Raw genomic sequence first — 21,583 nt, 5'->3', positions numbered from 1 at the left:
AAAATGTGATTTTTCTCAAGCCTGGGTGCTCTGTGATGTAATTCACTACTGTAATTAGGCCTCCTGGCCTGTTGTGGTGCAAAAAAAAAGTAAAAAAAAAAAATGTAAATGCATTACATTACAAAATGGCACTATATAAGTTATCCATAATAATGATAACTGGAGATACATAAAACTCATACAAGATATATATATATTTTTTTTTTATTAAAGGAAAGAAATATTTGCGTTCTTATAATTTACGCAAATATTTAATTTTGAGGGCCATTTTCAACGAGTTGCAAATAACTCATTATTAGAAAATGGAAACCAAGTTGGGGTAGAGTGGGATTCGAACCACGGATCTTTGATCCGTGAGTCCGAGACACTAGCCACAGGACCACAACCCGATTCAAATGATGCTAGTCTTTTATACTTGTATTCTTTTGTATACCTGAATTTATTTTTATTTTTTATTTTATTGTGGCATTTATTTTGTTCATGTGTTTAAGTTTCTTTTTTAAAATTTGTGTTTTTTTTTTTCATATCTAGGATTACTGGCCTAGAAATATTTTATTTGTAAAAGTCTGTTGTTAATAACTTGTCATTGTTTCAAAAATAAATACATAAATAAAGGTACAAAATTTAGCTACAATGTAATATACTTTCGTCGGCCTCGTGGTGAGTGGTCAGCGGGGTTTACCTACCATGCAAGAGGTCTCGGGTTTGATTCCTGACATGGTTGATATGAAATATTTAAAAGGTTGTTTTTACACAAAAATTTTTCATAGTCCCTGGACTGGTACCTGAAGCATGAGTCTGATCATCTTACCTTTATGACCAAAAAATATCAAGATACGCTGCGATTGGTGTACTAATGCAGTGCCCTATGCACCATAATGTGTAGAAAGTGAATGATGATGATGATGAATATACTTTTGTTATTATTACAGCACAAATAAGAATATGTTTATGTGTGCAATACTTCAAGATTTAAAAAAAAACAATAGTAATAATAAAAATTCAATATGTTACCCAAATATTGCAAGACGGTGACCCGGATTCAATTTAATAAATTTGTAAAAATTAGTTACTGGGTTTAGGTCGAGAAAAATCGGAAAATTTACTCAAAATACATTCTTAAATAATAAATGGTATAAATTAATATTGTAAACTATCAACTTATCAAATTCAATGTTGCCAATGAAATAAACAAAATTATTAAAGGAATAGTTCCGAGATATTTTCAAAATAAACTAAAAAATAATGAGTTCTTTCATAACTATGCAACAAGAGGATCCAAAAATATAAGACTGGAAAAGAAATCAAAAGCAATGTCCCAGAACTGCCTTATGTACAAAGGAATAAAACTATTTGAAGAAATGCCAGAAAGCATAAAAAATGAAATTAATGTAAATATATTTAAAATTAAATGTAAAAAGTATATATGTGAAAAATATTAGGTAGTATATAGTGTAAATAGTGAATATAATGAATGAAAATGTACATATGAAACAGTTAATATTATAAATTAGGATACTAAGTGTATAATAGTGATAAATAATGTTAGAATAAGTATAAATGTAAATATTGTGTTGTAAATATATATTAGACTATGTTACATAGAACTAAAAAAATGAATAAAATAAAATAAATAAATAACTGTATAGTAAATTAAATAGTAGGTAGTAATGTTATTGGTTATTTTTGCATAAAATGTCTGCCTTAAAACAGGTTGTACCTAGTTAGGCAGACTAGACATGATCCAGAAAAATCTATCACCTAAGTGTGTATGTAGTAGATAAAGTAATTGTAATTTTTGTTAGTAACCTATAATATTATTATTAAAACTGATTGCTAAAATTGTTCATAGTAAAAAGGGCATTTTTACATGGCAATATTTCATAATACCTGGATTGGCGCCGAGCGTTATCTTACTGAAATTGTACAAAATATATTGTATATTTTTTTAATCTATTAAATTTATACAACATATCTCTGCCTAATTATTAACAGCTTAAAAAATGGTACAAACTTTGACCAAGTTAAACTAGACTGTTTTTGGTTGGTTGGATTATATTGCTTTACATCAATAAGACTGTGAACATACATGCATATTCAAGAAGTTAAAATCAAATAAACAATTTGGAATTGATTCGCGTAAATATATAAGAGAGACAATATGTTACCTATGTGTTGTGGAGATTGTTATATCACCACCACTATCGGCTATCAGCAGACAGTCCCCGATAGTATTGAGCGCCGTGACCCGCCCGCATACATTTCTGCTAGACCTCCACGCACCATTTAATGTAAACACATGCACTGAATTATAAATCTGAAAATAACAAGCATACTCAAACAATTAGATTGTTCTTTCTTAGTATTACTAGGCGTATAATATGAAAGTGATGGTAAATAATCTTTGTTATGATGTTTAAAACTATGTATTTTGTTTTCATGTTACATAAAGCAAAAAAAAATAAAAAATTTGAAATAAAAAATACATTTTTATTCAAGGATAATATCCAGCATTGTTATTTTTTAGAACACTTTTTTTACACGGAACTGTGTAAAAAAAGGTTCCAGTGTATACTTAAAAAATACAGTAGGGTTAAATATGTGAATTACCTGATCATCCACAATGAATCCAATATGCCCTTGATGAGACAGGACTATAAATTTAACACAAATATTTGTTCCTACGCATCCTTTTGGCTTTAGGGTGTGGATGTATTCCCCTTTCTTCAAACTATAAACATTTACAGTGCCATCCTAGAAAAAACATATGAAATCAATATTCTTTAAGGACAATTATTAATTGAACTATGCCCACGTAGAAGGGTGTGCTAATTTGGATTTTTATTTTAGAGTAATGAGGAAGTTCAGTGTTTTTTTTAATTTGTTAATAGATTATTAAACTAAGCCAATTTTAAAAAAATATTTATATTGTATTATCAGAGCTATGATTTTTTTTAAAGTTTTGTATTTCTGAAATAACTCTGCATGTGACGTCAGAGGTTCTTCTGTCAGTTCTCCCGATTGGTTCATTTACAGTAAGTGAATTGGATATCTTTTGCAGCTCTTGTATCATTTGTTGGTTCATATGAACCAGTGATGTCATTCAAAGTAGTGCATTTTTATTAAAATATTTATTATTATTTTTTTCGTACATTTTCAAGAAACTTTACAGTACAAAATAATGCTCTAATTTTTACTGCATGCAAGAAAATATTTTTTGTATCCAATTTCCCGTAGGGCTGAACTTCCTCATTCAACAAAACTTTAAGGCAACGTTCTATTAAGTCAGTTGTACTGTTTTTTTTAAAAATAAAACAATGCATATTTCACAAAATTCAATGATTGTCAATGGTATCTCATTGATAAATATACAATTTTACATTGAAATAAAACTGTTTATTGTTTTTTTTTTTTCGTTTGTATGGTACATATCCATCTACGTGGGCACAATTCAATAAATAAATATTGCTCTAAAAACAATTTGTTGGCATAATACGAGGGCTGTCCGTAAAATAAGGTCTCCCCAAGATGCTAGGGTCGCGAGGAACGATTTTACGTGTAACCTGGCAACACTGCCGTGTAGCCTGGTTTTCCCACTCAAAATCCCCACCACGCTACATTCTCCGCGACGCTTAGTCTCGGCGTGGCAGTCGTTGGCGATGGAGCTTCCACTCGCCGCAGCTGTCGAGTGGGATTAAATTGATTGAACATGATCAACTCGCCAAAATGATTTCAAAACTTTTTGTAAGCTTTGAAATTCTTTTTGGAAGCCACCAGATCTGTATATCCGACAGGACCTATAACAGGGCCACAGATAGTAGCGAAGAGCTTTATTCGGTAATCATAAAGAGGGAGAGAAAGGGACAAGACCACAAGATGTGTTCAGAAGATTGATTGGGATATCCGCAGCGGCACGAAGGGGAATCACCAGTATTAAAAATGAATAATGTTTCATTAAATTTACTAAAGCATGATAAAAATTGCGTAGTCCAGTGATCAGGGATAACCAAAGAAGATTTAAAACGCTGACGGATTGGAGGAAAAAAAAAGGAAGGTAACTGTTAAGAAGGTACAGTGTTAATTTTCCAACAGATGATTTACATATATTATATGAAGACATACCTCAGATCCCGATACAACAACATCAAGTTCAGCCATGACTGCAACACAGGTCACAGCTGCATCGTGTCCTGATAGGGAGTGTTTAGGTACTGGAGTAGTGGATTGTACTCCAACTTCCCAAACTGCGAGACCAGAGTCGGCTGAGCCACTCACAAGCCAGTGTTCACTGCACGAATCCAAGGCAAGGCATAGAACAGGACCTGGATAAACAAAAGATGGTAAACAACCTTATCTCAAATCTGCACGATGGAGTTTTGCAAAGTATTTTTGTTGTATATTATGGAATGGATGAGAAAAGGCTAAGAGTTTATAGATTATTTTCCTTTATAAGAGTTTGGTGAAGTAGGTGTTGGTGGATAATTCAATTGTTGTGATTGAAGAAGAGTATCTCGGTGACGCTAAAGCTGTTCTTTCTGTATTAGTATTGTCGCAATTTGGTTTGTGTTTTATTATTTTATATTTTTTGGTGCCATCAATTTGAAAACAGTTATTGGTCACTGATTTTGTAATGTGTAAATAATATTATCGAGTTTTTCTACTGACATTTCTTGGTGGAACTGCATTTTAATTATAATAATAAAAATACTTTATAGTTTAATTCCACTTTTATTTATAATTATTTTATAATTTTTTTTACCAGTGACCGGGTTTCGTCGTGACCGACCAGTCTGACGATGTCGGTCCCGACGAAACCCGGTCAGTGGTAAAAAATTTATAAAATAATTATAAATAAACGTGGAATTAAACTATTAAGTGTTTTTATTATTATAATAATATTATTGATTGATTTTGTAGAACTCCATATTTAAACTTACAATATAAGAACTGATTTGAGTCTACTAAACACTTTATTTTATTTTTACAAATATAAAAACAAAAATTTTGTGACAATTGCTTTTCCTTGTTAGGGCATTTTCTAACGAATGTGAAGATTAGATGGATTGAATGTCCTTATATAGTTAATTGAAGGTACTTAAATAACAAATAAAACTAATCTTATGAACAATAGGATGAACATCAATCATAATTGATTGATGTACATGCTATAGTTCATAAGACTATTCTTATTTGTTTTTTGTTACTTAAGTACCTATATAAGGACATATAATAGTGATCTTGAATGTCTCTGTCTGTAGTTGAACAATATAAAATACAATGTTTTGAGTATGACCAAATGTTTGTAGACAGGCTGGATTTCCACCCTTGGGAGTTATTTAGATAAAACTTTTTGCAACAGAGAGGGAAAACATTTTTTAGAAGGTAATATAGAAGTCTAAGCTTATGACCTGTCATTGGCTGGTTTACTTGGTCACTTTATTCACTGTGTAACATTCACCATTCTGCCTATGTTTGAACATCCATATTTCCCTAACTCTTCCATCTGTTGATTTTTGTTTATAAAATACATTTACTAATGAGGAAGTTCAGTGCTACATTGGATATAAAAAATATTTTCTTACATGCGGTAAAAATTAGAGCAGTTAATGTGTCGGCGAATTCAATCAAAAATGTATGAAAAAATTAATAAAAATATACCACTTTCATAGGTCACAGGTTCACGTGGACACATGTTTACAGTAACCAATCAATTACAGTGTTGTTGTGTTGTGGCAACCGGCAACAGAGTTCGGGTTTCCAGGGTAGCCATGTTTTGCGACGTTCAGCGTGTTTTGACGTTTAGCGGGTACAAATAATTTGTTTTTAGAATTGTGCGGGGTCCCACTTTTAAATGCCTGAATAACTCACCGACTTGAACTCATGACGTTGCGGGTGGTGTGATTTCAAAGTTTCGGTGAGGATTAAAAAAATTACAAAATTTTTAAAAACCACAGCAAAGACAATACGATACATAAACATAAAATGTACATTTTTGGCTAAGTACGATAGTCTATTAAGAAACATTTATTTTTAAAAACAACTGAACATCTTAATTTAAATTGTTAAAACTTACCGAAATGTCGAATAACTGTGCTGATTAGTTTGACCTTGTTGGATACAGAATAAACTTTAATGGAACAATCCCAATGTCCACCAGTATACAATATTTTGCCATCAGAAGACATCGCAATGGCGCGGTTATCTATTCCAGTACATTTCTTGCCAATTATGTTAATTTGACGCTTAGTTCTGAAAACAAAATAAATAAATAAAGCTTATACGCTGCTGGTATTGTCAATTTTTAAATGTTTCAAACTACATATTTTTAAGTAGTATATCAATTATCATTTGATGAATTCGTGTTTTGCTTGAGAATGGAAATATTAGGGTGCCATGTTGTACCCCATACTGGGCCAGTCAAATGCCATGGAATATGGATACTTTTTTGTCGACAAATTGTGAAAAAAATCTGACAAATTAAGAAGTTACCATACATTTAATCGTTTCAAACAAATTACCAATCAAACAGAAACATGTTTTTACTGGGATTAAAATTAATAGTACTTCAAGCTATCAAAAATCAAGATATGATCACTGTAGAGGAAAAAGTCGATGAGTGTTGTTGATAACGCATGCAAATTATATAATAATACTTCACTTTGAAAAATTGAATTGTATCTTAATTCTCCAATCGTCAGACTACACCGGCTCGGAAACAAGTATGGACAAATTGATACGTTTCGTTTTCCATTGTCAGTTTTTAGATTAAAAATTCTTACGGCAAAAAAATCAAAATAACTTTGACACAACAACACCAACCATCACGTCGTTTCGCCGTATGGGTAGCCAGAGATAATAGAACGCCACATAACTCTAATCTTTGCATACAGATCTCGCATCCTTTACATTCATACATTTTCTCATGCACGCGCACTGATTATTCTGACTCTTAACATGTCCATCTTCAAGTATTTGTTGGATTTGGTCAAGCCATGTCTTACTCGGCTTCCTCTATTTCTGCATCCATCAAAATTCACATTTTAAATATTTTTAGCCGTTCTTTCACTATCCACGAGACTTTTTCTATTTTGCTTACGTACACTTAAATATGTAATACCTACTTAACTGTAAACTTAAAATGTTTGCCAAAAACTGTTATAATTTTCCAAACACATTTAATTATATACCTGCCTACTTTTATACAGTATTTTATATTTATTTTTGTATCATTACATCTATATATTATTATGTAATTTGATACTATTTTTCAAATTAATAAAATAATTAGATAAGTACTAACATATTAACTTGTTAAATTTTATACCTGTCATGTAAAAGCCTTCTTAGCGAATATAATAAATAAATCTAATTAGTAAGTCAGATTAACAAGAATTTAATGCTTTCAAAAATAAATTAGTTTAATAATGACAGGAGTTTTGAAATGTCAATATAAAAACTAAATTCATTAATGATATTTGCTGACTTGAGGGTATTGGATGATGAGTCAACATCTATCGGTGGTCCAGCTGGATTATTGGGTTGCCAGGAAGGAGATAGTAGCGCGCCTCCTGAAGCCAAAGCTGCCACCCACCGCCCCCCGCCCTGTAGGAAGCCCCGAGCTCGGACTGGGCCACTCAGCCACACTATTGGATCTTCAGGTCGAGATATCTAGAAACGAAAGGTAACGGGTTTTGAAAAAAAAACCTATCAGCGAGGAGAGGAATAACATAGCATTTCTTACACTTGAAAAATCACTGGAATGTTTAAAGTTTACTTTAAAAAAAAACTTCCTTCGAGATAACCCAAAACATTACCACCATAGAGCTGTCTGTGTTTCATAACCATTGCAAAACCATAATCTCAAAGTAACATGCAGTAAAGTTGGAGCATCATACATAATGGGGTAACATGCGACGTCGTCGTGGACTTTTTAATAATGGTGATTAATTGCATCAAAACTATTAATCAAGGTCAGATGTCAAAAATATTTCAGAGAACAATAGTTTAGTTACGTATAAGGCTGTAACAATAATTTAATTTCTATGACTAAACATGTTGGGCGTTAGATTTGTATTCGTTAGACATGTGAAGACAGCGTCAGCATAGATTGTTTCATATTCCGATTTACAAGACCAACCTGCCGATGGTCATTCCTGTTGGAAGGGTTACAGCTATGCTGAGCAACATCGCTCTGGATGTGGATCTGTTCCATGTATCCAAAGGGGTTTTCCGGAGCAGCATTCTCCTACTACTTTGACAAAAGTCTCTTTAATGTATTTTTTTTTGTTATAATATGTACGCCTTAAATTTTAGTTTGTTATGTACATGTTATTTTTTTAAATAAATGAATTGAATTGAAAAAAACTACAAGCATAAATATTAAATACCTGAACAAACGTAGTTGTGAGATGCCCAAGCACTTGCAAACAATCCAAAGACCTGGCTTCACCTCTCAAAGCTCTAGTAACAACCCTTTTGGCCGTGAGTCTAACAGGGTGTGCTGTACCCCGGACTAGTTGAGCTGGTGTCTGTCCAAAATTCGCTATCATTCCTTCGACAGCAGCACGCTCCGCAGGGTCTGCGATGGCATCTAAGTCAACAGCGCCTTCATAACTACATGTAACAAAAAAGAAAAACTATTTTTTATTGAACCCAGAACAATAATTCGACACCTCTGGATCGATAAAATACACCTTGTTGGACATATTTTTTTATATTCAAGTATTAAAGATAAGAAGAATATTTATGGTTCCCAAGTTGAATTTTCCTGTACTGTAATAGGAAATCCATAAAAAAAGTGCATTTGATAGGGAGTATATAATTAAATAGCTTTCGACCTAATGAAACTTCGTACAAACTAAGTGAGGGTTATCACTAGAGCCCTCACAGGGCACTGCAGATTGAAGGAATACAGTTGGTATTGAATAAACACCTTACTAAAATAAACCTTTCTGCAGAGTAGATGATGAAACACCTATATTTAATATGCTTTTGTGATGTTTTATATCACAAAAGAAGTCGCATTCTCGGGGATCACTAGTTGAACTTGAGGGTGTTCAAGCGCTCGCCCCCAACTTAATAGCCTGATTCTCAAAGGACCTGTGCTTGGATGGGGAGGTTTGCAAATGTGAAAACACTCGCTCTCCATTCAGTAGCCAGCCCCTATAAAGGCCTGGGCTTGGAGGGCTAGAAATACTTTACAGAGATCCATCACAATAGATCTAGGCAGGTCGGAGTGACATCAGGAGCTTATACAGCACTGATCTCCATTCTTAAGAATAAGAATAAGCTTTTAAATCTCTGTTTGATTTGAGGTGAAACTTACCAGGAGGAAAAAATATTCGGAAACAAAATATACCTGCAGTAATAGAAGACATTCAAAGCTTCTACAGCTCGAGGACCTCGCTGTTTGTATCCAAACACAAGATCAATCCAATTATTTAAGTTTTCCGAGACATAATCCGACTCCAAAGCTTTCCTGTGTAAGTATATAAAGTTCTCTGCGCTCCCTTCAGCCCAAGGTGGTAGGGCGACATCTCCTACTCGGTGGTTGGTGCCTTGCAGGATCCCCAAATCCAAACTATAGAAGAAAAACGCAAATTAATTTGAACTGATTTGGCCATTTGCATCTAGTGTAAAAAAGTTTAAAAAATAGAAATAACAAGAGTTTATTATTATGATTTTCTTACTTGTTTATGTTTTGGAGAAACTCCGGAAAATAGAAAAACTCTGGAGTCAATTCTTTGACATCGTTTGGATTATTCATAAGAAGCTTCCAAGTTTGAGCAATGGAATGAAATTGCCTATCAGCCACATCAAATCTCCCACTCTGCAGTTCAACATGAAGAGATGTAAAGGGTTCTACTCTCAAAAGGTAATGAAGAACTCCGGCTGAGTTTGAATAATGCGTTCCGTAGTGAAATTTAGAAATAACACCTGTTGGATCTTCAAAGTTATCATATTTTGCTTTGACTTCAGCTTCGTTTTTAGGATTAACAACCCCAATTGGTTTTGAAAGATTTCTAAATGATGCCGGATTTTCAAGATCTAATCTTTCACTATGATAATCAGCTAATATCCATGGATAAACAGGATATTGCGAAAGGTCATTATAAGTTCTTCCTGCTATCGTGTTCAAGTGCATCAGGTAATCAAAGTTTGTGATTTCTCTATTGACCCATTTTTGGGTGAGGCCAGAGGCTTTTAATAGTTCTGATGGTGATTGACCACTGCCATATAAGATATTTGGTGGCTGTAAGCTTAAAATTCTAGTGAAAACACTGTTTCTTGTCTGAAAAAAAAGAAAAATTGAATGACATTATACAAAAATAAAATGGAGTGATATAAATACTAACTGATCAATTTGTAGTCAGTTTACCTTAGTTGTGAAATTCAAAAAGTAATTAGTTTGATTAATCAAAAATATTTCTAAAGCACTTCTTCGGAGGTTGTATCTTCGTAGATGAATTTCTCGCAACTGTGAGAGTTGTAACTGGAATAAAAAATATTGAAAGGTAAAATAATGTTCAGCTAAAAACACGCAGTCAAAACACGAAATTTATTTGTATTTTAGAATTATGTTGTTGTTATAGTTATTACCGTAAAATCTTCTCTTTCAACATCCTCTTTGACTGGACTAAGATCGTGAAAATATAAGCAGCTGGTAGTAACATCCAATCGTCCTTTTACTTTGGTCATGAGAGTGACAAGTTCACATTCCTGAGAGACTACCATTTTCTCCTTGCCTGATTCGACCGGTTGAATTCTAAAAATTTTAAATTGCATAAATACAAACAATACAATTCAACCAATTTGCCAAAAATTAAATTTGAAAGAAAGTATTAATTTGGCAGCTAGGCTAGAAGCAATTGTTAGATCAAGTTTTTTTTGGTGGAACTGCTAAGCTGAATTATAATATTAAAAATAAACATAAATATAGTAGTTTTATTCCTCTTTTATTGATAATTTTCACTGGTGGTCACTATTAACACGGTCACGATGAAACCCAGTCGGGTTTTGTCATGACCGATATCTTCCTTTTACTTTGGTCACAGACCAGTCTGACGATGTCTGTCACGACGAAAATCGGTCACTGGTGAAAATTTTAAAATAAAAGCGGAATAAAACTATATGCGCATTTCTATTATTATAATTAAAAGCAAATTCTAAAAGTTCGTTTCGATTTCTTATTGTCTATGGTATTCCTGAAGGCTATTTAAAGAGTAGATTCTTTTTTTTTTAATCAAATCAGTGTGTCACTTTTGTTAGTCTGCATAGTTTGTTTAATTTGTTCTTACGCCACTTAATTTACAATTATTTGTTTAAATTGTGATTAGACCGATATGCGAAAAGACGAATGATGATCTATAAATATTACCCATTAAAAAAAACAATAATACTGTCAGTAAAGAAATGAGTAAAAAAGAGGCGTTGTTCTGTTGGCATAAACGTAAATACCTGCCGCGTTATCCATTCGGGATGTTTCGTAAATAGCAGGCGTGTCGGATGGAGATACCTGATGCATTTTCCACCCTAGTAGTAACCGAAACGCACTTTTTTTAATAAGACATTTGTGGCATAGCCGAGATACGATTATTACAATTAAAATGAGAATGGCTGTGTTGAGCGACGTTAGTAGGCGCTACTCAGGGGCGATTTTGTGACGTTATGAAATAAAACAGTGCTATTTAATTACAAGCGCCCGAGAGACGTATTTAAGAGTGATACCGACGCATCCCTAATCGATAAAGCACCGGGTATTTTCACAAATAATATGATATGTGCATGCATTCATACATATTTCATGTACTTCATAGTGTTATATAAATATTTCGATTTGATTTTCACTTTATACTCACTCTGGTTCAAGGGGCATCCTGAATTCGTCTTCAAGCGCGTCTTCGGCACCAGTGGATCCGGCTGAGCGCGCCGGCGGCGCCGGGGCGGGCGGTTTGGCCGCAGCCGGCACGCGGCCCAGGTTGTCCCGCAGGCGCGCCGCGGCCGCGTGCGAGGCGGGCCGTGTCGCCGGCTCCAGCCGCAACCGCATGCGGCTCAGGTTCTCGTGCGCGGACAGGCGCCAGAAACAGTCCGGAGATGATCTGCAAATAAAGCAAAATTCACGTTTTTTTTATTGTACGAGTTAACAAAATGGTAAAAGGAAACAAAAAAATAACAAGGCATACGCCTTGTCATCATTCAAGGCATTTATAATCTTATTCGGGGAGCATCACGTCTTGGGGCGAAGCGTGTGTTGTTTATCAGCAGTAAAAAAAATATTCAAATTGACGATTAGGTCAGGGGTCTTGCACATAGATAAGCTAAATAGGTACTCCGCATGCATAGGTTTAAAAATCAATACTGCAAAAAACCCATGAACTGTGTAACGCTTCGCGCCTTGATGCCTAAAATCCCCTGACTATGTCAAACCAAGTCATCGAAAGGATTGAGAGATTTAAGTACTCGTACATGGGAATGCAAATTACAGAAAATAGCAGATTTCAAAAAAGCTGGGAGTGCGGCTGGGAATAGCAAGTGCCGTATTCAACAGTATGAAGGCTGTCTGGAGCTCACGTATTTACTCAGTGAAAACCAAATGTCACCTATATAACGCCTGCAAAACACCGATTCTCCTCTGCGGATGCAAAAGCCACGACCCTAGGGTCCAAAGTACCAAAATACTGAGTTTTGAGAACAGGTGTCTCAAAAGAATCTTGGGTGAGCGGTGGTTCGACTTTGTGAGTAACGAAGACACAAGAGAACGGAAGTAGCATACCCCGGTGGCAACCGTCATCAAGCGGAGGCAATACGATTGGCTGAGACATATATGTACTGCGGACGCCTCCTGAGAGCCTTAATCATTCCTGTCAACTTTGCAAGGGATCAGGTTCTTGACGTCCTGGGCATCTGCTGCGGACAGTTTGTTGGCAGTTTATGTCAGAACTTTGGGACGCGAACCTGATTTTGGAGATCCACAGGCGCTGGCAGATGACAGAGATGCCTGGAGGATTTTTAAGACACCACATGCTACAATTGGGGAGCGGACATAGAATGATGATGATGGAAAAAATATTGCCAAACGATGTTTCGATCATCAATATATTTTATACATAACTTCATTTGTGATTCTAGGACCAAAGGCGTTATTTAAAAAGTCTGCGGTACCCGAAATTAAGTAATTGACAAACAATAGGTACTTAGATACGTTTACATTTTATTTTTTTAGAAGCGTAATAGTTATGACAAAAGATATGAAAATTAACTAACGATGATTTTCTAGATCTAGGATGATAAGTGTTTTCAGCCTAAAGTTTTAATGTCCATATATTAAACCGTGAATAAATATTTTTTTCGATGTATTTATATTTAGTATTATGTACATTGTTTCATAAATGTAGACAGTTCTAGAATCTGTACCGATTATTAAAAAAAATAATTTTAGAACGTAAATTATACTGCACATTTTTATTATTATTTCGGAGAAGATCTACACATTTACACCCAAATTTTATATACCTTTATTGAAATAAAACAAAGAAAGTTGATGACAATGAAATTTATTGAGATTTTTACATTTTTAAGCTACTAAAACGAAAATAACAAAACAGTTAGAAAACATTATAACATAGGTGGTACACAGGTAATATAACGAATATGGGCACTTTCGAAATCAGAATAGCTCATCGAATCTATTTACAATCAGTCTTGCAATGTTTATATTGATCCAAGAAATAAGATAGAAGAAGAGGATACATTAGCACAGATAGCAAATATAACAAATATGTAATAAAATGAGAAGTATGAAAAATTAAAAAACTAAATATATTATGTAGAATAAGCTGTTGAAACGATTATTTAGTTCGACAGAATGATTATATCTTTGTGCGTCGACACAGTACATGAACTGATTAACTAAGCAGAAAATATTTGTACACAATCAAGCGAAGTTTTAATAAAGGATTTCCCTTTACAATGAAGATATTATTTGTACGTAATTAGGCACTTGATAAAATATAAATGTAATAATAAGTAAACATAAAAGGATATATAAAATATAAGGAAAATTACAGAAAGTAATACTAGAAAGAAAAATAGATATGACAATAAAATTATTTGAATACGTAATACGAGTAAAATATAAGTAAATAAAAATATTAAAACATTTGAAAATAATATGTAAAAGCTGCAGGAGATACTGCTAAAGAAATAAGTTATTAAGATAAGAAGTAAGAGGAAAAGATGCTGGACATCTTTGAGGGGAGAGCTTCCTGCTTAAAATCCCGAGTCCCGTGAATGATGGAGAAACCTGGAGAATTAGACATAGCGATGAGTTATACAACATCCATGAAGCTCCCGGGTATTATGCACACATCAGACTAAATAGGCTGAGATTGGCCGGACATGTGCAGAGAATGCCATCATCACGGTTTCCAAAAAGAGTCTTAGATGGGCACCCGGGAGGCAGAAGGTCGGTAGACCGAGGATGCGATGGGAAGATATAAGAAATTATGCATCTCAACTACTCGAAGTATCTAACTGGAGGGTTGCTGCAGATGACAAAAGGAGTTGGAGGCGAAAGTTAATGGAGGCAAAGACTCGATATGGACTGTAGTGAAATTGAAAAAGAAGTAAGAGTAAAAAGTACTATGAATAAAAGAAGATCAATTATTGCATCTTTTGCTGATTCAACGGTTAAAATTCTGAGTCAGTAACAAATGTGTTAAATTAGACAGCCAGAATCTTGGTTGGAAGAATAGGAGCAGCAGCAACAACTGGGGCATCCCTGGAGACGACCGCGTTGAATCCGTTGATGGGGTCAGCGTAGTAGTTGACGGTCCTCCTGACACCATCAGGCTCGATCAGGCTGTACGATCCCCTGACGATATCTCCATCCCTGGTTTCTTCCTGAGCCTTATTGTCTCCGGTGAGTCCATCTTGCACGCTGTAGGCGTACTGGTATTGAGGGTAGGCATCGTCTAGTTCTCGGACCACGGCAGTGGCGATTGGCGCTGGGGCGACGATCTGCCTGGCGAGTAGTGGAGCAGGAGCGGCCACTACCTGGCGAGCAAAGAGCGGAGCGGGGACTGGATACTGCAGAGGAGCGAGGACTCCAGCATTAGCTGCTCCCAGCAGGCATACTAGGAAGGTCACCTAATAAGATGGAAATAAACTTGGAATAAAAAAGGGGGAAAATCTTATTTTGGTAATGCTTTAGCTTTTCAGATTCTATAATCGTCCAGAATTAATAAAAGTTTTTTTCCGTGCAGTAGGTTGCATTATTACCGCAAATTTTATTGAGCAACAGACAAAAACCAAACTAGATTTAAGTATCCAACGCAACTTAGAATCAAGTGGCAAACAATAAGAGGTCGTAATATGTTGTTTTTTGTCATTCAAGATTTAAAATAAAAACTCAATTTTGCTTGAACGCCTGGAGAAAACTTGTGGTATCCGTGATCAGGCACATATGTGGTTCAGATCATATCTTCAGGAAAGAGAATACGTAGTTGTTCCAGGGACCTTACCAAACTTTCAAGTGTCGCTTGGAATGCCTCAAGGTTCAGTATTGAGACCACTCCTCTTTTCTCTTGCACACTAGATAAATAGATATAAGAATGTGAATTGTGGTCTTACGGCTATGTAGATAATACACATATTTATTTTTATTGTAAACCGGGCGAGAAGAGTATATCTGTTGAACTAATTGATAAATGCATTAAAAAATAGGAAACTGGGTGGCTAAAAATAGACTAAAATTAAATCCATCGAAAATGAAACAACTGTGGGTTATTTTAGACAGACGACGGAATTCGATTCAGGATATGGCACTACTACTAAATTGTTTTACTGTGCTGACGTAAATACTAATGCAGTAAAAAAATCATGCAGACAAAGAATTTGAAATTTGTATGTTACATAATTGGAGCTAACGCGAGCGATATATTCACCTTGAATATTAATAAATTCAAAAAGAAAATTAGTGACAGCCTACAAACATAATCGTTGTAGGTAAGTTATGATAGGTAAATGCAATAATATTTTTTTTTCATTTTAAATTTACGAAGACATATTATCTGTTATTCACAAATCTTTAGTTTTTTGTTTTTCAATTTCGATTCTCTTGTAATAAACTTTCGACACATTATGTATATTGTTAATTATAAACTTGAAATCATTTTTAGTTTGGTATTGAGTATTTAATTTATTATAATTGTATCATTGTGCATATAATTGTAGATTTCAATTAATTTAAAAATATATATTTTAAAAACTACCAGATATAAGGAGTACCGATTTACCCCCCATCAAACTACTACGAGTCTTTCTTAATTCTGACCTTTCTCTTGATGCTCAAATTAGTAGGGCGATAAGTTCATGCTTCCGTATCAGCTGAGACAAATCAAATGCACGCGTAAAAAAAAGTCCGTTGATGCCGCCCCTCAATTAATAAATACTTTTTGGCTAGTGTCTAAAGTAGATTATTAAAAAGATATTCTACGCAAGTCTACTAATGAATAAAATGATTCGCATACAGCTAAATTTAAAACACCGCAGTGAAACTTATTTTTGGAATATCCGTGGTCAGTGAGATCAATCCATTACTTCGGAAATTATAACGGCTACGTTTTTCACAGAGGGTGGAATACAAATTAGATGGCTAATGTATGAGTCACTGCACAACTCTCCTTCAGCTAAAATAACTATTTACTTACTATTTCTTCTTCTTCTCTTCCTTCCCTATTTTCCCATCCCACTTCCTTTCGCCCCTAGCGAACTGTACGTTTTGTTTTTTTATATATTTGTTCCTATATGAAACCCATAATTGGTCTTGTTATTTGTTGTTATTCTTTATGTATTGTTTATTACTATAACTGTTGGTTTCAAAAATAAATAAACTATGCATTCCAGATGAACTAGCTGACAGACGTCTTACGCTTAGATCATCTGCATCGACGGCGACAGGAAAAGTCATTATAGCCCAGCGCACTAAATTCAGTGAACGTGCATCTGCGGTCGGAAGCCCTATGGCACGGAATGCTCTTCCAGCAGAAATGCGGAACTGTAGGAGCGAAATGAACTGAAGAATTTTACTTAAATTTAAAATTATAAGTCAAATTAAAATCAATATTCATAGAATCAGTTCGTAAAGCGCCCTTGAGGTATTGTATTACGAAAATGACGCTGCATAAGTTATCCACAATGATAATAATAAAAACGTCTCGGACAGGTGATGAAATCGAAAGCAAAAATGGATAATGTATGGTAATGTGATGCTATTGTGATCTGCATCACGTAATGAGGTGACTCGAAGGAAAGTTAGTTAAGGTCGCGCATCTTTTAGATAAGTATGTTCCTACACATATTATGTTTGCTAATCAATTGGTCATTGCTTTGAACAACTGAAGAGAAGTTACGCAACTCTTGCCAATAGTGGGTAATGGCAATGGCGCAGTACGCGTTTTATCCACATTTTGTATGTTTACCGCAAAAGAGAAACTGAGAAAAAGCATCGTTAACAAAATACGACAGATTTTTAAAAATCCATTTCAGTTTCAGTGCTGCAGAGCAGCGTTTATTTTATGATTAAAAAATACAAATAAGAATTTGTTACCCACTAAGTCTAAAGACTTTTCGGTGGGACACATTTTTTTTTAATGACAGGTTTATATTACATTTATTTTATTTATGTTTTCCAAATTGATTTATAAACAGGCACTATAAAGTATCTAGAAGATATTTCTTCAGTTCTTTTTTTTTCATTTGAAGATTTTTCATGTTAATGATGGTTTGTGGGAGATCATTGAACAATCTTAGAACAACGCAATTTAATGTTCGCTCTTCGAATTTAATTCTAGTTATTTTTAAAAGATTTTTCTGCGTGATCGGGAGAACAGGCACATAGCCCACAAGTTCCCAATACAGAAGACACAAAGCGTGTAAAAATTTATCAACAAAAACAATTTAACTCAAAAAGACATGACAATTTATTTTCGATAAATGTAAATCCAACCTCTAATCAACTCTGTATAAATGATTAAGTATACCAATATTTGAGTTTGTCCAAATGTTTGTAGACAAACGACTGGATATCACCCCCTCGGGAGTCATTAATATTAACAAATTACAAAGAGGGATGGAGAATACCTTAAAGTAGGAAATATAGAAGTCTAGGCATTTACATGGCTTATGACCTGTAATAGGCTGGTTTAAGTGGCCACTTTACACACTGTGTAACATTCACCATTTCGCCTATGTTTGAACCTCCATACTTCTTAAATTGATCCATTTGTTAATTTTAGTGAAGTTAAAAAGCTGAAACCTTTATTGTTGTGAAGAAATTCATTTGACTGAATTATTTCACATACTACGCAACGCCTAAAAACAATTTTCCAATTTTCAAACTTCTTCTTAGACCAGTTAGTTTTATTACTTATTATTATTATTTATTGATAGTTATTTGATCTATAGATTCATTTTATAAAAATGATTGGATATGTCGAGTCCTACTAAGTTCTGAAAAATTAGTTTGCATTGTTATGTTTGATACGTCTACGGATGAAAGTATTATTTTATGCAATGTCTTATAATAATACTTATATAACAATAATATTGTCCTATAATTTCCGCCAGTTGGACCAAAGTAACTGAATGAAAATGTTCCAACCTATCGCTGAATGTGATTAAGGTGGTACTTGAACCATCTCGAAATGCGAGAGTTATCAATTTGTTTTTATAGCTTCAATTCTATCCGAATGAATTTGATAATTCAGAGATCAAATGATGGAAGAAAATTCTAAAATACTTCGGCAGAGAGATTTATAGTTATGGGAATAAGTGGTTCTTGAAGCATTTGGTTAATTAAAAGAAAACCTTTAAAGATTAACAGAATAAGATTATGGTCAGAAATAAGGGTTCGATTCCTTTTCCTGTTTTTGTGTTCTCATAACGTTAGAATAAAATAGTATGGTAAGTATTTCAGCATAAACGTTAGTGGTCTTGAATCGAATTCATAAATGAGTGATCACAATTGTCTGTACCATGGGCACCAACAAATTTATTAATTTGTTGAAAAAAATCCCAATTAAACAGACACGTGATCAAATTCGTCTAATTGTTTTTAATATAATTGAAAATAAATGTGTAAATAAATACACGTCAAATACATTTATAAACGTACGACTAGATATATGTTTTTTTTTTTTTTTAGTTTTTAAAATTTTATTTTTTATTCCTTTTTTTAAAATTTTTAATATTTAACTTTTTAAAAAGTTTTATTTTTTTTTCTCTTTATATTTTATTTATAAAATGTTTGAGAACCCCTGAGCTCTTATCGAGAGACAGTTAGTATTATTCCTAGGGCATTCAATATATATTGCAACAATACCAACAAATCAATGATTTATGATTTTTGCTATTTCGAATATACCGCGTTATCTTTATTTTTATTATTTTTCCACCTAAGTATGTTAAATATTAAAATCCCAAAGTAATTATATAGAACATTTATAAAACGACTGTGTCATATGTATGGATATATTGTTATTATTTAATTTTGTAATAGAACGCTGAATGTTAATTGTATTTATATTTATAAAAGGCATTTGTGCCGTGTATACACTAATAAATAAAAATAATAAATAAAATAAATAAACAGCTCAATCAACATTATACATTTATATAAAATGATTTGGTAATGATTGGCAGGACAGGACACCAAAACTGGTCATATGGAAAACTCGAAAAGGCTGATAATTTCCTCAAATTATAAAAGGAATGTCGCAATATGACAAAAAGATTTTAAAAAGTAATTAATGCAAACTGATTTGGGCACGGCAAGTCTAATTGTAAAAGATCGTGAAAATTTTAAGAAATTTGATCGAATTGAGGGTAAATTTAATTAAATTTATTAAATAAGTACTTACGATTATTGGACTCATTGTTGAGTGGAATTGCTACTGTCTGGATGAGAACAGTGGATTGTGTGTATCTGTTGAGGATGACACGGGCCTTATATACGGCGGGCCATTGTGCGGCAGGCATTGCCCAAACATTTCCAACAGGTGTGACACATTGCAGGATCAAGAGTAACAGACAATGCCTCGGGTGAGATTCTCAAACTTGAACGTTTTCGAAATATTTCATACTAATAAGCACTTGAAAGACAAACGAACGAATTCTCACAAAATCGAAAAGATGCACCTTTGTTTACAACAAACGAAATGTCTCTAGCTTTCCTTAAACCTTTTACCATTTTCAAGTCATCCCTACCTAGATAGTTTTTTTATGGAATTCCTGTCATATTATTTACTGCTTCCTTCAACCCCCTTCCCGCATTTGTTTTCCACTTTTCCTCCTACCGTTACGATTTTTTTAAAAGGTTGATTTCTGACATGGTTCTAGTGTTAAAACACTATTTTAAATAAATATTTCATAGTCCCTGAACTGGTCCCTAAAGCGTAAGACTGATCATCTCACCTTTATGTAACGAAAACGACCAAGATATTTGTTTCCACCACAACAGGCCAAGAGGCCCAATTACAGTACAGAACACCCTAGGTCGAGGATAATCACATTTAATTTTTGTGTTCTCACCGGGAATCAAATAGTGCGTCGAGCATCTTAGCCATTACACCACTGAAGTCGCCGATTATTCGCCATTAAGTACCAAACATGATCAGAAACTGTTTTTTTCGTTAACGTAAAACTGCTCTTTGTATGAAAAAAACGTGTGAATGGTATTCCTTGGTACGGGATTTCACAGTAAATACTGCATTATAACCAAATAATGTTTATTTTCAAATCAATGAAATACTAAATAAATAAACAAATAATCATAAACATTATTTTTTTATGTGTATTGCATACATTGAGAGACAAATGAGTGATTTTTCATACTTTAAGCATTTTGTATTTTTCAACGAGAGGCTTTGAAGTAAATTTGTTTTCTAAAATTTGTTACTATACATTACACAAATACACACTTCAAAAATCTTTGGGAGTACTGTATGTTTTCTTACTGTCCTTATAACCTCTAATTTGGTGTGGAGTTACAATAAACAATAAATCAATTATCCTTGTGATTAAAGAAATAAATGTTATTTACCATGTAATAGACGACGAAAAATTCAATTTCGACATTTAATAACTCAATTTCGTCATATTTGGAGTTACCGTAGTTTAACTCTCGCATACAGATATTATTTTTTTATTTTTTTTATGGTTCACAAACAATAAACAATACACACAACATTCGTATAATAATCAAAATTTGTTATGTTAAGATATTGTTCATCAATTATATGTGAAAACAACATTCTTAGTGGTGGAGGTCAGTTCTATGCAAGCTCCTGACGTCACTGCGACCTGTGAAGATCTATTGTCTGGTGTCGTGGACTCACGGATCAGAGGTCAAAGGTGCACACCCCGCTCTTTCACAACTTGATTTCCATTTTCTAATAGCGAATCATTTTGCAAATCGTTGAAAATGCTCGGCGAAATTTAAATGTTTTTTTTTTGTTAATTACTGTTGACTATAAATGTTTTTTTCGTTAAAGCAATAGAACTGGTATCAATATTATATTCGAGA

At 33.8% G+C, this 21,583-nt stretch overlaps 2 protein-coding genes across 4 annotated transcripts in view; both read right to left on the bottom strand.

Annotated features, from left to right (window-relative positions):
• The window catches only part of LOC148274246 (neurobeachin-like protein 1), a 217,125-nt gene that overhangs the window by 6,894 nt on the left and 188,648 nt on the right, over nucleotides 1-21,583 (bottom strand). For 2 of the 3 annotated variants that reach the window (XM_088237390.1, XM_088237388.1), the window contains 11 exons: nucleotides 11,859-12,098; nucleotides 10,600-10,765; nucleotides 10,379-10,492; nucleotides 9,690-10,291; nucleotides 9,359-9,580; nucleotides 8,388-8,613; nucleotides 7,484-7,668; nucleotides 6,074-6,249; nucleotides 4,123-4,322; nucleotides 2,611-2,754; nucleotides 2,169-2,317 (listed from right to left, as the gene is read on the bottom strand). In XM_088237390.1, the coding sequence (XP_088093516.1) occupies nucleotides 2,169-2,317; nucleotides 2,611-2,754; nucleotides 4,123-4,322; nucleotides 6,074-6,249; nucleotides 7,484-7,668; nucleotides 8,388-8,613; nucleotides 9,359-9,580; nucleotides 9,690-10,291; nucleotides 10,379-10,492; nucleotides 10,600-10,765; nucleotides 11,859-12,098 (2,424 nt within the window). Of the gene's footprint in view, nucleotides 1-2,168; nucleotides 2,318-2,610; nucleotides 2,755-4,122; nucleotides 4,323-6,073; nucleotides 6,250-7,483; nucleotides 7,669-8,387; nucleotides 8,614-9,358; nucleotides 9,581-9,689; nucleotides 10,292-10,378; nucleotides 10,493-10,599; nucleotides 10,766-11,858; nucleotides 12,099-15,006; nucleotides 15,148-21,583 lie in introns of those variants that run through there. The other variant, XM_088237391.1, reaches the window with a different exon arrangement.
• On the bottom strand, nucleotides 13,538-19,982 carry LOC148274253 (larval cuticle protein A2B-like). Its single transcript, XM_088237394.1, has 2 exons — nucleotides 19,920-19,982; nucleotides 13,538-15,147 (listed from the first exon to the last, which is right to left on the bottom strand). Exons 1-2 carry the CDS (start codon nucleotides 19,932-19,934, stop codon nucleotides 14,722-14,724), a joined length of 441 nt encoding a protein of 146 aa, XP_088093520.1. The 5' UTR covers nucleotides 19,935-19,982; the 3' UTR covers nucleotides 13,538-14,721.

This window comes from Micrasema longulum, unplaced genomic scaffold, assembly GCF_059751315.1.
Source record: "Micrasema longulum isolate JH-2025_06_02 unplaced genomic scaffold, ASM5975131v1 h1tg001714l, whole genome shotgun sequence".
In the NCBI taxonomy this organism is placed as follows: Eukaryota; Metazoa; Arthropoda; class Insecta; order Trichoptera; family Brachycentridae; genus Micrasema; species Micrasema longulum.
The sequence above is the reverse complement of the archived record's forward strand: the minus strand, read 5'-3'. Positions and strand labels throughout refer to the sequence as shown.